This window comes from Drosophila simulans, chromosome 3L (genome assembly GCF_016746395.2).
Source record: "Drosophila simulans strain w501 chromosome 3L, Prin_Dsim_3.1, whole genome shotgun sequence".
Taxonomy (NCBI): Eukaryota; Metazoa; Arthropoda; class Insecta; order Diptera; family Drosophilidae; genus Drosophila; species Drosophila simulans.
This window is the reverse complement of record NC_052522.2, coordinates 3561405-3577077: the sequence shown is the minus strand read 5'-3', so window position 1 is coordinate 3577077 and position 15673 is coordinate 3561405. Positions and strand designations below refer to the sequence as shown.

At 41.5% G+C, this 15673-nt stretch overlaps 3 protein-coding genes across 6 annotated transcripts; 1 reads left to right on the top strand and 2 right to left on the bottom strand.

Annotated features, from left to right (window-relative positions):
- Positions 1–5239: 5239 nt before the first annotated feature.
- LOC6736656 lies at positions 5240–5855 on the top strand. 2 transcript variants are annotated; one of them, XM_044922847.1, is made up of 3 exons: positions 5240–5417; positions 5477–5547; positions 5596–5855. In XM_044922847.1, exons 1-3 carry the CDS (start codon positions 5324–5326, stop codon positions 5809–5811), a joined length of 381 nt encoding a protein of 126 aa, XP_044778782.1. In that variant the 5' UTR covers positions 5240–5323; the 3' UTR covers positions 5812–5855. The 2 variants fall into 2 exon arrangements, with proteins under 2 accessions (XP_044778782.1, XP_016030257.1); XM_016170292.3 differs by having other exon boundaries at positions 5244–5417; positions 5480–5547.
- Positions 5856–9392: 3537 nt separating this feature from the next.
- On the bottom strand, positions 9393–10913 carry LOC6736655 (lipase member H-A). Of its 2 annotated transcripts, none has more exons than XM_016170797.3 (4): positions 10649–10913; positions 10132–10575; positions 9856–10051; positions 9393–9799 (listed from the first exon to the last, which is right to left on the bottom strand). In XM_016170797.3, the coding sequence occupies exons 1-4, from the start codon at positions 10875–10877 to the stop codon at positions 9727–9729; spliced, it is 942 nt and encodes a 313-aa protein (XP_016030255.1). In that variant the 5' UTR covers positions 10878–10913; the 3' UTR covers positions 9393–9726. The 2 variants fall into 2 exon arrangements, with proteins under 2 accessions (XP_016030255.1, XP_016030256.1); XM_016170798.3 differs by having other exon boundaries at positions 10111–10575; positions 10649–10912.
- Positions 10914–11020: 107 nt separating this feature from the next.
- On the bottom strand, positions 11021–14107 carry LOC6736654 (angiopoietin-related protein 7). 2 transcript variants are annotated; one of them, XM_002083474.4, is made up of 5 exons: positions 13784–14107; positions 13069–13199; positions 12307–12518; positions 12014–12197; positions 11021–11958 (listed from the first exon to the last, which is right to left on the bottom strand). In XM_002083474.4, the coding sequence occupies exons 1-5, from the start codon at positions 13952–13954 to the stop codon at positions 11196–11198; spliced, it is 1461 nt and encodes a 486-aa protein (XP_002083510.1). In that variant the 5' UTR covers positions 13955–14107; the 3' UTR covers positions 11021–11195. The 2 variants fall into 2 exon arrangements, with proteins under 2 accessions (XP_002083510.1, XP_016030254.1); XM_016170796.3 differs by having other exon boundaries at positions 12385–12518.
- Positions 14108–15673: the final 1566 nt, after the last annotated feature.

The window sequence follows — 15673 nt, the reverse complement described above, 5'->3', positions numbered from 1 at the left end:
TACTCTGCTCACCAGGTGTTCCGCTCACCTGGATCGCTCTCCGCGACTTTCGGCCCAGGTGATCTGTCGCTCTTATATCCGACTCTCAGGTGTGTTCCAGCCAGCTGATCTTATTGGAGGCACTGGAGTATAAGAGCTGCGATCGATTTTAATTGAATGAACCGCCTGGGATTCGCCATTTTAGATTTGACCTGCGGTAGAGGTGGTAATGGGTGAAAAAACAGTAACCCCTGTTCAGAAAGGATCTCGAAATAGACTAAGGAGGTTAGAAATTAAACTTTTTAAGTCCTTTATGGACTATTCAGTAACAAATAAATAAATAATATTAGTTTTAAAATAAAAATTTTATTAGTATTCGATTAATTAGAACATCATTTAAATTTACAGAACATTCCAATTAAATGTTTATTTGTATGAAAGGATAGCTGTAATGAAATCTACACACATGGCTTCGATTTCATTTAATTGATTAATAAAGAACTTTTATCCGACAAAGTGATTTTTAAGGACCTCATTCTTAAATCTTTATACTTTTTATAAGTTTTATAACTGAAGGTATAAAATTGGTAGCTTTTAAGGAGTAATAAATCAGAAACATACAAAGCATAATCCCCGAACAAAACCTCCCCCATTAAAACCGCTTTACTACACCGTTCATTAGGTTTGACACATTTTAGATAGAGCCTAAACAAAATAAAAACTGTCCAGCTAACACGCGAATCTTTCATAGACCTCATGCAGTTTTAGATGGTAAAAAAACATAATTAAATAGAATTAAAGCATAAATTAAGTCAGCTTATGTGCTTTCTTTGGGGGAAATCAATAGAGCGACAATTAAAAGGTATCTGTATCTACATATTCCAGGTGGAAAGCAAAAGAAGAACGAGGACTGTCATTTCCCTGTGTAATTCCCTGAATCATAAAATTACCCCAACGCACGCCACACATAAAAGCCATTTTCATTTCGACTCATCCCCCTGGTTTCCTTATTTTTTGGCCATTAGGGAGCCACAAGTTTATGTTTTCCGCGCGGGGGGGTAAAATGGTTGGTGCAGGGGGGCCAAAAGTATCTGGAATAACACGCAAACGTGGTTTTCTGTGGGGGTTTTTAGAGGTGTGGCCTCTCCGGAAAGCGGCGCAGACTCAAAAGCCAGCCAATCGGCGGTCGACAAAAAGAGCGAGAGACACGAGATACAAGATACAATGAGTGAGCGGGACGGGGCATGCGGTTAGAAAGAGAGGGCCAGACACTTTTGCGTACACGGTGGCAGTAAGTGGAAAAAACAACAGCAACGCCACACGCAGGTGGAAAAACAAAAACATCAACATACCTACTCAGATACGAAAGTATCTACACTCGCAGATACATTCGTCCATATTCGACGCCACCGATAATTGACTGTAGTATTCCCCGGCTTTCGCTATTGACTTCGTGCAAATTTGCCATTAATGCCACCGCAGACGTCTGCAGATACAAGCCGAGATACTCAGATACATTCGAATTTGTTTGTCTTCGCGCTTTTGTTTGCTCTCGAGCTGCTTGTGTTACGTTTGGCATCCGTGAGATATGCCAAAGACACATTTCCAAGCCCGTACTTGACTCCGTTCGCCGGTTGACAAATGCCAGCCAATTTATAACGCTTTTGGCCTAGAATGAAGCTGTCGAGTGCGAAGCTATGAACGCTCTGGGGATTTAAATATGCATATTATGATTAAGGTGCTTTAGAATATCTATGGCGCTTTAAGTTAAATTAAAGTAAATGGGGCAATTTTCTTGTCTTCACAACAAAGACAAAAAGGCGTGTTTTTCAGTTATTATGTCATAACTAAGTCAAATTGAGACATCGCTGTAGGAAGCACTGTTTTTTGCTCCTAACAACCTAAGAAAAAAACACAAATCACTTTTCAAAAGATTTTGAAAAAAAAATTTTCACCCAAATTTTGACTTTTTTGTAAGGGGTACCATCATCAAAATTTGCGAAAATGGTCAAAAATTTTTTTTTTCACATTTTTTTGCAAATTGATTTGTGTTTGTAAAGGATAAAGATCTGAGCACAACGAGGTATAACTTTTCATATTTGGACAATTTTTTCGATTTTTATGCACATAAATCTAAATTTAGTTTAATATTGAAGTGTTTTATACACATACGATTATATACCATCCTTAGATCTTTCTGTAATCAACTTAAACTCTACTTACTTCCCTTTATAAGTGAAATATATATCCTTTATATCCTCCTCACTCACGTTTTTTCCAAAATTCACCTAAAAAAAAACCTGTAATGTATCAATTTTGGCGCTTTTATGTCGAGATCCGATCAGTTCACCATAAATATTCAAATTGGAGGCGCACATCCTTGCAGAGTAATTGATTTTCCCTCCAGCGATATCTGCGGGATTTATGGAAGCCCCTGTTTCAACTCTTACCTCACACAAAGATCGATGTCGAAGGGTACTACCTGTTATGAGACCGGAGATTCGAGGACTCTCCCCCCGAAATTCACTGCACTCGACCGAGCAGAACTTATCGGCCAGCTCGACATGATTAATTGCCCACCGAAGACCCTCGAGATCAGTTCGTTTGAATTGTGGCCAAAATATTGTCACGCTTCGAAATCGGAATCGAAATAAAATGAAAAACACGATCTGAGAGCCTCCAAGGAAATGGTTCTCCGCTTGATTGATTCCACTTGGCGGCACTTGCCGATAAAGAAGGACAAGTTCCCAAATGATTCCGATTTATTCGGGCCGTGCATTGTCAACCTGGAGTTGTTATTTCTTCCAAGAGCGAGGGTCCCAGAGATTACGCGGCAATTTGTTTTGTCTGCGCATTTTCTGGGAAATATTTTCATAATTTCTTCGGCTTAACCTTATCGTTCGAATTTATTTGTTTGCATAATGCGAGGGTAATTGAAATCTCAGCCAGGGGAATTGGAATTGGGGCAGGGCCACCTCGAATTCCATCTAACAACCCAGGCGATCAAGATCAGAAGACTTTTAGTTAACCCGAATAATTGGGTCCCCGAAATGTGCATTCTATGCAAATGCAGCCAAGATGCAACTGCGAATGCGAATTTATGCGAATGCTAATCAAGTTAACACCAAGGCATAGTCACTGTCGTCTGACAATTTTTAAGTGCGTATCTGTGTCGCTGCAGCGGCGGCAACAATTATTAATGATTTTGCTAAATGTTACAGAAAATAATGACAGCGCACAGTGCTGTTTGCAGCTCCACAAATTACAAATGCACACAAAATGCCTTTTGGATTTCGGATTTTGTATTTCGGTTTTCGCCTCTCGCCTTTCAACACCTCGCAGCCCACATTTCGTTGCGTTGAATGAATGATTCGACATGTTCCAAGTGGGCGGCCCGCCTGAGGGCGTGTCACTTTCAGGTGAGGGCGGGGGGCGTGGCATGGCGGAGAGCGAACAGCAGGCGGCTGATTCTTCCCGAGCTTCATGGGCACTTTTTTTGACATTTAGCGCGTGCGCAAGCGCAGAAAGAAAGAGTCATGATCTAAGCATCTAACGATCTACGACACAGCGAGAAAAAGCTATATTATTCGCAAATCATTTTGAACTTCTAAAGAAAAACATTCATTATATTAATTTTGTCGAAAATAAACAAATAAACAATGCTTGTCACAAGTGTATTCTCTTTTATCGTTTATATCCTAATAACCTCCCCGTACTATCTTAAAGATTCATCCTTTGCTGCCTAATAAAATTGACATTAGAGGGTTCGAAGTATTTTTATTGTTATTGATAGTAATAACGTTCATTATTTGCCACAATGGAGAGTCTATTGGTTCGATCGCTTTCAATTTCTGGGCAAATAAGATTGAAAGCGTGTGTTGTTCACGACAAAAATCGTAGTGTTTTATCTGTTAATATACTACTTCATAGATGCTTATAAAGCCGTTAGTCACAAAAGTTCTTTAGGACTTTCATTTTAATTTTAGATGTTAAATTGAATTAAGTGATTAGCATTTCGGGTGATATTTTCTCCCAGTGGAGTGCTTCATTAAATTCCCGTTTCCCTGTACCACTTCAGGTGTTGGAAAGATGAGCCCCCAGTGCGGTACTCCTCCGACATCATTTCTATGATCGCGTTAATCACCTTTCAAGCCCACTCGAAGCGAAGTAGAAACGATATGGCACTTGAGAGTGGCTGGGGATCGGGGATGTCGATGGCATGGGGGCAACTTACAAAACTTACAAACGATATCATTGCTTACTCAGCAGGTTTCGGGTCGCGACTATTTTCGGGGGGTACGAACTGCTAATGATGCGACTGCACAATTGAAATGAAATTAATTTTACGCGGCAATTAATTAAATCTCGGCTGTGGGCAGGCGCAGAGAAAGCCAAGGCCTCCCACACCAAAGACTTCATCATCTCCTCTAACTACGGCCAAAATTAATTATTAATTGGGCTAACAAGTCCCTCGGTTTTTGGCTTTCGGATTGTGAAATCTCTCCGAACGCTTTGCCTTGGCCAAAACCCAAAAGCCATAGACCATAAACCACTGATACACCATAAATGCGACGACGCACAAAACAATTGCACCGAAATAATACAAATTCGTGTGAAATTAAATCATAAAAGTAACAATAATCTGGCCAAGCCCAGAAACCCACCAGCACACGTCAGACATCGCAGACATCGGCCAGACTTCAGACATTATGCGATATTCGATATTCGGCACTGACACAGAAAGCCGAAAATTTCCATAGGATTTTCTATCGATTTTTATGGCGAATCGGAAAAGTTTATCAATGCCGAGAACTTTTCTTCGAATGCGACATGCAAATTATGAAACTTGTTTGGTGAACCCAAATTCTGGCCAAATTTCCATATAAGGGCCTGCGTTTTCTATTTGTTTACTATTCGTTTGTTGAGAAGTGCTTATAAAATGTCTTATCTATTTGTTTTCGTTTACGATGCTCTTCGTCAAACCATTTTCTGTCGATTTTTATGGCCAATTGGAAAAGTTTACCAGCTCTAGAGCAAAAGCCGAGAGGTTTTGATTAGCGCCAATTCGCCCTAAACTCATTTTGTTTGATTTTGATAAGAACTGATTTCTGGAGAAAACCAAGCAAAATCTAAGAAGATTCTTAAAATAATATCTCTACCTATTCATTTTATAATTTTAAACAGCGATAACAATTTGAGAAGAACCAAGCATTTAAAGATCTTAGTCACTTAGTCGCTTAAATAATATTTTGACTTTATTTCATCTGAGTGGCCTTGTTTCTAGTGCCTACAATTTTATCAATTCGACAAACAGTCTTGAGTCTCAATTGAACGAAATTCCAAAATGAGTCCAAATTCACGGTGCCTCGCGCTTCTATTCGTTGCGTTATCCTTTCTAGCTCAGGGCTTAATCGACAGTTACAGAAATCCAAAGCAGTGTAAGTTTTAAGTTAGAAACAAAAATGGATTACTGTATTGTAAGTTAACGTGTTTTAAGCAGCCGTTCTGGCCACTCGCTGTCAAGAAATTCAAAAGATCCAAGACGATTTTGTGCATCTGGCAGATAATGTAAGCTAGACTCAAAGGTCATTTTATTGCTTTTTAATCCCCCGAAAGTGCTCCATAGAGAAACTGATGGTGAACGACTCCCAGGAGTATCTGCAGATCAGTTGTCATGTGGACGATCTGCCAGAGGGCTACGAGAGGAGACTGAAGCCCGTCGACTATGGCCGGAGTTTCTTCCTCAACCAGCGGATGCCGAAGCCTTTGAAGCGCCAGTGGAATTTCCGAGTGCCCACAGACGCCGTGAATGGACTCAGTCTGCTGGCTTGATTGATTCGACTCCACTAGACTGATAAAGAAAATGTCAGAAATGAGCTTATCACTTTGATTTTGGAGGGGAAAATGCTTGACCACCGGCGGATTTCAATTAATCCGGGGGTCAGCATAGAAGGAGCCGCTACCGAATGATCGGTAATGATCCCGGGGCCTTTGTCTTTAATGAGCTTATCCATCATCGCGGTCACAGCTCCCAGCGTCTTTAACTCATCTGTCACAGGGCTAATAGGTTTCATTAGTCATCTCCAATCGTCCGGTTTATCAGCTGCTTTTTTCTCTCATTTTTTCTGGTCATTTCTCAGAGTCTCTGAGCCACAAAAAAATTTATTTTCAGTTTTGGTTTTTGCCTCAGTTTGGCTTCATACCTTTGTCCCCTTTTCGATTCGTTTGGGGTTTGCGTGTCGACAGCAATTTTCACCTTAATTATTTTTGGTGGCAGGAGTCGTCGGGTGGCCGAGGATGTGTCCAGCACGCGCTAATGTTTAATATCCGCCAGGATAATGGAATGGGTGGCCGCCAGAGGGAGGGAAATGGAGAAGAGTCGGTTGGGAACACCGAAGAAGACACCCAGTCCAAAACCAGACCAGACAGTTATGCAAATTTCCAACATTATTTGTATATTAAAGGGAGAACAAAACCTCCGTCGCCATAATGATGAACCAAGGGAATACCTTATGACGTCTGAAAGTTCGTGGAAAATTTTCATAAATTTACTTACGCAAATGTAACGATACGCCAATGTGTTAAGACAATAAATATAAACCATAAATATCTACAAAAAATATTCAAATTTTTACGATAGTTCAATAAATTGGCGCCGTAAGGGCACATTGATTTTGATATATGGCGAAAAAAATAACAATAAATCGGTATTTGAATATTCATAAAAGCAAATGCGTAAATACTATTAGTTATTTAAATAATAAAGTAGAAAAATGTACTCTAAAAACCTTGAAAAAATATTTTGAATTAGTGATATACATTTATTAGCTGATTGGTTTTTACAAATTTCCTTTATACGAACGGGGAAATACCCTTAGGCGTTGTTAAAACATATAGCAATCCAAATACTCCCCGAAAGTCAAAAAGTATCTGTAAAACGGAAGCGAAGCGTGTGCTCGTAAATTATTGTGGCCACACACAGATACACCACACACTTACACTACAACCACCAGGATGTCAGCTCGATGTTCCTCTGTGTTTGTTTGCCCATTTGGGCCATCGTCCTTTCGTGTCCTGGCTGTCTAACATTGTCCGTTCATTGTCTTGCCATGGCCTGTTTTTTTGAGAGGTGGCAAGCTGGAAAATGGGAAAATGGGGACTGGGGTTTTCCTTTCTGTTTGCCATTCAATATTGGCGCCATTGTAGCCCCTCTCCGCGACTCCTTGCATATCCTGGCCGCGCTCCATTTCCCCTCCTCGGCAGCCATAAAATGTTCAATTAGTTAATGAAAAATTTTCCAATTGGAAAACATTCGAGTTCAACTAACGACGTTGTATGCAGGGGAGGCGCTGCAGAGGGATAAGGATATGGCTAAGGTAAGGGTCTTTCGCCTTTGTGGAATATGCCTTCAGGTCGGAAATTTATGCATGTGATTTATGCACAACAACGATTGCCAATTACAATATCATTTCTCTTCTTGTCTCCTCGGCTTTGTGTTTGCATTTGTTCATTTTGTCTTGCCTCTGGGTTCCTTTTTTTCCACCTTTTTTACCTGTTTCTTTGGGCGAGTGTCCGTGTGTGGGGTGCCATTAAGAAATGTGTCAAAACATGTGAGGAATTATATAAGTTAAAACACTACAGCGCAGGGGTTAAACATACAGAACAGACAGGCTAAAAGGATAATAAGCTGGCGCAAGAAAAAATTTATTTTTATATAGCTTTTAGTTTTTTAGCTCTCTGATGAATCTATAAAATAACCAAGATGTTGGTCTTTTCATAAAATTTATTAAATTCATTATTAGAAATTATGCTGATTTGTTCTTTCTTAGTTGTTACCCTAATAAAGTTAAACACTACTTCTCCTTTTCCCCCTGAAAGTTCCCGAGTTCCCGAGCTCATATTGCATATGAATTAGAGCGTAACATTGGTCATTGGCACGTACCCTCTCAAGGGCCCTCTTGGCCCCCTTAACCCCGCTTAACCGGAGACGACCCCCACCCACAAGGCACCCAACCATTCAGCCATTCAGCCATCGCCAGAATCAAAAGTCAACAACTCTCGCTTTGTTTTACTTTCCCAGCAAACAGAAATTAAAGCCAGAGAAAAAAGCAAAACGAGTGGCGGACAGGAAAAGCCAACGCATGACACAAATTTCAGGGAAGGAAGGTGGTGGTGGCAGAACAAAAAGCGGACTGCCGAGGAAATGGGGAAAATGCGTCAAGGGAAATGATGGAAATATTGAGAACGCATATGAGAAGAGCAAAAACCCAAAAAAATAAAAAAAAATAGTCCAGACTTTGGCGCGCGGCAATCGGTAAACAAAGAAATAACGTTCAGCAAACAGAAACGGAAAACAGAAACTCGCTGGTTGACCGAGCATCAATAGAGCGGCTAACTTGCTGGATTTTCACCATGGAAAAGCTGGGGAAAAACAAAGCATAAGCTTGGCACCAAATGCGCGAGTTTCCTGTGCAGGGCGGCTAATGGAGCCTGAAATCGATTTGCGGCACGAGACAATGATCTATGATCGACTTAAATGAAGGGTGATCCCCGACCACTGACCACCGAGCCACCGAAACACTTGATCCAACTGCACCACCTGCAGCACCTGTGCCACCCACCTTCGGTGGATTTCCGATCGACAGCCAGCTGTTGCCATCTCGAAATCCCCAAATTTACAGCATTCCAACTCCTTTTAGTGGCATTTGCCTCTTAACTGGGAATTTACGATCGCTGCCTTTGTTTACTCAGTTTCATTGGTGCTCTTCTTATTGGCCTCACCTTCTATACACTCACCTCACGCATTCTCAGCACTGAGAGAAAATTATTAAGTTATGATTTTTCAAGGGAGAAACAAAATATTTAACATATTTAACCATTGTTTGTTAACAGAACTCACAACTTAAAGCATTAATTATAAGTTAAATTCCGCCTATGATTTATGCGTGTGTTTTCTCAGTGTAGTTGGCCGCTGGCGACGCAGAGGAAAGAAGCACCACTGAACCACCGAATCGCCAAGCCACCGCACCACCGACGCCGAGGTGTCAAGTGTTTTGCCTTATCTTCTGCGGTTGCTTCCTCTTGTTTGTAGGCCAACAACTCCTCTGCAAGTTAGGATCCCCGATCCAAGAGGAGGAAGCCCGAGACCGCCAACGTGTCTGCCTCTCGAATTGCGTCAAAAATTATCGCCATTAAATGTAGATGAGCGTTTAGTTGTAAAGTTATTGGCCCATAAATAACCCCCGGGTCCGCAGTCATCCGCAGCATCCAGGTATCCGAAGAATCCGAAGAAGGGGACTGTTTGTTCTCTTCATTCATAAAATGAATGTGATTTATGAGCCGTTGCGCTTGCGGAACTTTTGATTGCAGGTTCTAATAAGGATGATGGTCGCAGCTAATTGAAATTCATTTGCTGATTGAGCAGGAATTTAGTGAAATAAAAGATGAGTAGCTCATTTGGAGGGTGAGGGAGTTTTTACAAGACTAAATTTATGTGCTGGAAAGGCTTAAGCTATCGTATGTCTCCTTAACGTAATAAAGTTGCATTAACAAAACTTAAAAACTATAGTTTTTCGCTTAAAGCTTATAAATTACTTTTCAATGATTATGGGTTTTAAAAGTTATGATAAAATATATTTTTTATAGAATGTGGGTCAATATAGGTGGTTAGGTGGCGGCATCTATTTCTGAAGCAATACATGTCTTCCGGCTTTAAGCGCCATCTGTACATAAGTGCGAGAAGTAAAATCAGAAATGTGAGTTCCTGCCCTGGCCGTAGGGTGGCGCTCCATTAGTTTCCAAATAATAGTACAAGGTGGCGCTAGTGAAATATTGTTGAGAAAATTTGTGGTTATTGTTCCAAAAATTAATACTAACCTGCGGTTAACATGTTCGCCCATAAAAACAGTTTGATATACACTTGGGTTTGTATTAGTTTTCGATTTTTCCCTTAGGCAGTCCTCAACACGCCGACTTTTAATGGCCGTCAAACTGCAAGAAACAGCTGGAAAATTCTCAGGCATTCCAATTGATTCAGAGTAAAACATGACTGCTCGGTTGTGACTGCAACTATCTAATTAAAAGTATACAAAATATTAAAAACAATAAATGAGTAAACACAATCGAGCTTACAAGCCTCGTGAAGTAGCTTACTGGCAGCAACAACATCCACATTTTCACATCCTGGCTGTGGAGCCAGTCCAAAATTTGGATAGAAGTCCACAGTTCCTCGCGGTCGAATATCGCCAAACAAAGGATAGTCCGTGTGAATCACATCCACGAATTGAGCGGCATTCGAGTGCAAACTGTCATCCGATCGGCTTGAAAAGAGGGGAAGAGCCGGATCCAGACCCGTAACTCTGCCCAAAGATCCATTGAAATAACGTCCAATTCGTCCTGCGATATGAGCTCCCAAGCTGTGTCCTATGACATGGACTCCTTCTAAGGAGATCCCATGGCGCTGAAGGAAGTCTTCCAATAGTTTGGCTAGAATCCGAGCCACCTTCTTTACAGCCAATCGCGAACTGGGATAATCTAAATTGGCCACAGGACCCCAGTCAGCCACCAAAACATTCTCATATCCCTGAGCAGTATAGGCTTCGGGATTGTTGTATTATAAAAGGAGTTAGATATCTATCGCCTATGAGGATTTTGCTTTCCGAATTCTCACCATTTCTCAGAGGCATTATAGAGCCATGGGTGCGGGATCCCAGGTAACCGTGCACAATCAACTTGACAGATTCCGCAGACGACAACTGATCCACATTCTCTAGGGAAACATCCGCTGATGGTTTTAGGTAGTAAATGGTACTCTGATTAAGTAAAGAGTCCAGCAGAGCGGCATGCAGTCCCAGAAACTGACAGAGAATTGGTACCAGACATAAGCTGGTCTTGGCCATGTCTAAAGTAATCCACAGTAACCCCACTCGAATGACTAGAGTTTCCATCGAAAACCCACCTATTTATACCCAAAATATAGCATGCGTTTCGCTAATCGACCGATTAGGGGAAATCTCCCAGAGATGACGTACTTTCAGGCGAGTACTCGTAAATTTACTGTATTATCTAGGTATTAAGTAATTTTCCATAAATATTACACACACACGCACAGAGAGATTCAAAGCTAAAGCTAGGGTTAAAATGCAAGCAATCGATTGTGGGTTATCCCTGATTTCGGAGATGGCAGTTGGATATGGATAGATGTTCTTCTAGATATCCTATCGCCTGGCATCATCTGATCCTTCGGAAATGGGACGAATCATCCAACGAACCCTCTTCAGCGAATTCTGCCCTGAAAAGGTGTCCCACCAGATCCCAGCTTCTCCAGCTTGCTTCTGGGTGGTATATTCGCCGAATAAGTTGCTCTTTGCGCAGTTGTTAAACCAGCCTGCTCCCTTGTGTCTCAGAGCACAATTGCACTCCAGGCAGTTGTCATTATCCTGATCCACAGTGCTGAACTTAGCTCCAGCATGATAGGACAATGAATCTCCAGCTGAAGGAGTCAAATTATCCTGGAATTTGCCCAGCAAGACGAGTGGATATAGTTCCTTTTCGCTGCCAATGGCAAACAGCGAATATCCCGCAAACGCCACGTTGCCCGAGAAGTCCTCCATCACAATCCGCAGTTCGTGCAGGGCCGATGAAGTGAGGGCATGCAGTTTGTTGAGACCAATAAAGAAGTCCCCAGCCAAATTGCCAAAGCCATCGCGATAATCCAGCCAGCCGCGTTCGAAGTTCACATCATCGGAGGTGCGGCTCAAAATAACAGTCCAATCCTCATCGCAGGATACGTAGAAGGATTCCGATTCGGGTGTGAGCTGGACTTTCAGAATTCCGTGGTTAGCAAGGAAGGAATAGGAGCAACTATTGGGCAACTGTCGTGTAGCTGTTGGTCCATTCAATCCAGCTGGGCCATAGAAGATTGGCTGCTGAGCCACTGTCGACCTCAATCCTTTACCCTGGATCAAACGGCTTTGGCGCCTGAAAGATATAAGTTTCAGTTAAATTACAATTTGAATTACTCAGATATTATTACCTAATGGCCCGTGAAAGATTGGCCACTTCAACCTGCACAGATCTGACACTGAGGGCAGTAGAAGCCAAAAGGGTGGCCAAGGCATCCAGGCGACTTGATAAATTCAAGTTGGATTCATTAAATGTACCTGCTCCCGAGCTGGGATACTGTTCCTGCGAAACGTCACGGACAGTGCGCGAGATATCTGCCGATAAGGAAATAAGTTTATAAAAATGTGATCTTCAAAGTGGACTGGGCAACCAGAGAGACAAACACAAAACAGCAGCACAACATCGACATTTCTAGTATGTTACCCTTCATCTTTTTGCGATTTCTTAGCTTGTGTTTTAGCTCCCTGACATTCCGGGGACCGAAAACCTGATCGGTTTCACCTTTAAGCTCGTCTAGAGTGTTCCTCGATAGCCGCTGGATGTGCTCAAAACTGTCCAGTCGCTGCAGGAAGTCCAATTGCTGGGCCTTCATCGATTCCATGCGGGCCGAACTGCTTTCCACCAGCTGATCCAATCTAAAAAATTGTATATAAATAGTTAATAAATAGAAAAAGATAAAGAAGCCCTCATTTATTTCGAAATGGCCCACTTTGACGATTTTCCTTAGGTTCAGTAAATGATAAAGCCCCAAGATATATTTCTGTTTGTATTGTTTCGCTCGCTCAGCTTGAGCTTGCCACTTGCAGATTTCCGTTTTCAAACGATCGCAAGAAATAACCGATTAAAAGCAACAAAGAATGAAATATATTAACCAAACAAGCAAAACGATGAGATACAATCTATAAACACTCTCCGGATGCGTGTGAAAATCACCAGCGAGTTTCTGCGAACCCATAACAATAAATTTGACCCAAAAAGCGAGAGCAGGTGCTACCCAACGATTACTGATCAAAGAAATATAATTATATTGGCAAAGATGTGAACATCATTAAAGAGTTAATTCCTCTGCCAAATAAGTCGCAGTGTCACACAAAAGTTTCCGAAGAGCTATTGATGCGCGGTTTTTGCTCTACCGGTTTTACGAAAATATTTCATATGATCCGTCTATGTCAAACCAGTTCTCACTTCTTATCGATGACTTCCAGGCGATGGCGCTGGTCCTCGTCCAAGGTCACCAAGATGCCAACGCGATCGTGCAGATTGGTCATCATCTCCTTGTAGTCGCATCTGGGAGCAGTTGTGGGGGTCGCAATGCTCTGGAGAATGGGAGTGCAAACAAAAAGAAGGGAGACGCGACATTAAGCAAACACGAGGCCAGCGCATTGAACTTGTTCTGGCCAAAACGAAACCTGCTGGCCAAAAGTCAGCAGCCAGTCGGCAAGTTTAAAATTCACATTACAGTGGGCGATCGAGAGAACAAACACACATTATGCCAAATGGGTTTTTGCATCTCAAACAAGGGGATAATTTATTTTATTTTTCTTGTATTTATTTCTGCCACAAGTTGAGGTTGCTTATGTCACTTAAAAACACTTGTTCAAAGCTTTTGGCTCAAATATTTTATATATTTATCTCTTCTCTTTTTCAGCTATATTGTCGTTTTACCATATGATATTTATAGCGTTTGTTTTGTTTTTTATTATAGACAGCATTCCAAATTTACCAATCGCGAGATTCCGATGAATCACTAAGTGATACTGAATTTTACTAAACGAATGTTTTTATATTTAACACCATTAAGTTATTTTTGATGTTCAAAATTAGTATAATTTTTAATTACAATTTTGCAAGTTATGTTTTTGTTATTTCGATCGTCTGCTGTGTTTTCACTGTAACGCACTCGGAAGTTGTTGGGCATGCGCGACCGCGTTTGGTTGCTTCGCAGGTTGCGAGGTGGGAGTGGTGGTGCCTGGGTGACTCCGGGTACTTCCAGCACGGAGCCAGTGCCGAAACCGCAGATCACAGCCAGCACCATGACAATGGCCATGGCCGCTAATTGGGGCCTCATCATGTCACTTTGTTTACGCGTCGCTCAAAGCAAACGAATCACTGGCAATCAATCGAGAATTTGACACCTATCCTTGGTTCCACGCAAGATCCAAGGAAAATCCGAGATCAATACGTCCGTTCCGGTTGAAGTTTGCGAAGAAACTGAGCGTATATGAAGACCCAGCTCTTGGAGAGGAGCTTTTCTCGTAGAAAAGCTTTCGTGAGATGCTCGAAGTTTATGTTTTTCGCGAGTGATCGTCTTTGTTTATGCACATCTGTCTAGAAGACTGCGAAAAAACCCCCCGGCGTTTTGGACCTTTTTGGCCTGTCAATCAATTGGTTGTCTGTCTACTCGCCACGCTGATCCGTCCAAAACAATTTGCAACGGCTTGTCGAGAACTATGAACACGAGCTGAGAGAATTATTAATTGACTATTCAAAAAAGGGGGATGGAATCACCACTAAGAGCTACTAGTCTTGTGCTTAACTATAGCTTTTAGTTCTGGTATCATTATAATGCTAATTAGTTAGTAAAGTGTTAAGCCCAAGATTAAATGTGGCATCGTTATGGCCATACGTTATTACTGAAAACAGTCTTTGTTTAGTAGTGATTACTTCAAAAATCATTAAAGACTACTTCTTTTCTTTATTCTTCAAGCTACCGATATTGGATTGGAAAAATGAACACTGTTTAAAAACCAAATGTCAGCAACTACATATACCAAAGCTAACACTTTATGCAATTATTTACATATTTTATTAAACAAGCTATTTTCGACGATCTATTACTTTGTCTTAAAAGTGGCCAAGTGCGTAATATGGCGTAACTGGCTGTTAACCCACATCTGAGGAGCTTCTCGCCTTAAGTCATCTATGCTAATTGCTAGATAATTTTATGCAACTGAAGCTATAGCTAAAATTCCCTACGTAGTTTGCATGCCAATGATATGCAAAACCCATTCACTGGTCGTTTGGTTAAGCCTGCCTCAACTAGGCGTCATTTCCATATATTAAACGACATTGGCCGATATGAAAGGGCTAACCTTAGCAAGCGATGAGTAATCATAAGGTGGGGAATGCATGCCAAATGCCGTGGTTTCCCCGATACGTTGACATTATATTTATAGAACTTATATGCGTTTCGTTTTTATTTATATGTATTTTGGCCTTAGCCGTCATCGGTTGGATATAATGCAAGACTCACGAACAGAATAAATATGGATGCAATGGCATTTTTCATGCGGCTTAACAACTTGTTCACGAGATTACCTTTGATTTTCCGTTGTTGTTCCGCTTATGTCATCTGTAATTGTTTTGCTCAATTACAATGGTGATGGGTTTTATGGACTTCTGAAGGTTTACAGCTGCATCCAGCTTGGTCATTGGATGTTGAACGTAGGAAACCTTTTCCTCCGCCCAGCTGCAGATGAATCGTGCCGAGATGCTCGCCTGCAGATACCAAAAGTCAGGCCCAAAGCTCATCCAACTCTATTTGTGGCCAAGATGAATTGGCGGAATGATGACGCAACCGGCCGTTGGGTGGCAAAAAAGTCGGAGGAGAAATAAGTTTCCTAACATCATATATATTGTTCGCGGCTTGCCCGAAAAAAGAGTTGTGTCATTTACATAATTAATGCCTTTGGATCCCATGGATGCCACCCATTTTGCCCGTCCTACATCATCATTTCGGCGACTTGTCATCCTCTGAATTATTTCAATTGCTCGAAATGGGGCTGAGTAA

What these genes read in the sequence shown, in the direction of transcription:
- LOC6736654 (XM_002083474.4), bottom strand. Translation starts at nt 13,954, where the DNA reads ATGATGAGGCCCCAATTAGCGGCCATGGCCATTGTCATGGTGCTGGCT. An exon ending in AAATCGCAAAAAGATGAAGG is followed by an intron (nt 12,198 to 12,306) that starts GTAACATACTAG and finishes CCTTATCGGCAG; the next exon opens with ATATCTCGCGCACTGTCCGT. An exon ending in AATCTTTCACGGGCCATTAG is followed by an intron (nt 11,959 to 12,013) that starts GTAATAATATCT and finishes TATATCTTTCAG; the next exon opens with GCGCCAAAGCCGTTTGATCC.
- LOC6736656 (XM_044922847.1), top strand. Translation starts at nt 5,324, where the DNA reads ATGAGTCCAAATTCACGGTGCCTCGCGCTTCTATTCGTTGCGTTATCC. An exon ending in TTACAGAAATCCAAAGCAGT is followed by an intron (nt 5,418 to 5,476) that starts GTAAGTTTTAAG and finishes ACGTGTTTTAAG; the next exon opens with CAGCCGTTCTGGCCACTCGC. An exon ending in TTGTGCATCTGGCAGATAAT is followed by an intron (nt 5,548 to 5,595) that starts GTAAGCTAGACT and finishes ATCCCCCGAAAG; the next exon opens with TGCTCCATAGAGAAACTGAT.
- LOC6736655 (XM_016170798.3), bottom strand. Translation starts at nt 10,877, where the DNA reads ATGGCCAAGACCAGCTTATGTCTGGTACCAATTCTCTGTCAGTTTCTG. An exon ending in TATAATGCCTCTGAGAAATG is followed by an intron (nt 10,576 to 10,648) that starts GTGAGAATTCGG and finishes ACAATCCCGAAG; the next exon opens with CCTATACTGCTCAGGGATAT. An exon ending in GGCGAACATGTTAACCGCAG is followed by an intron (nt 9,800 to 9,855) that starts GTTAGTATTAAT and finishes ATATTTCACTAG; the next exon opens with CGCCACCTTGTACTATTATT.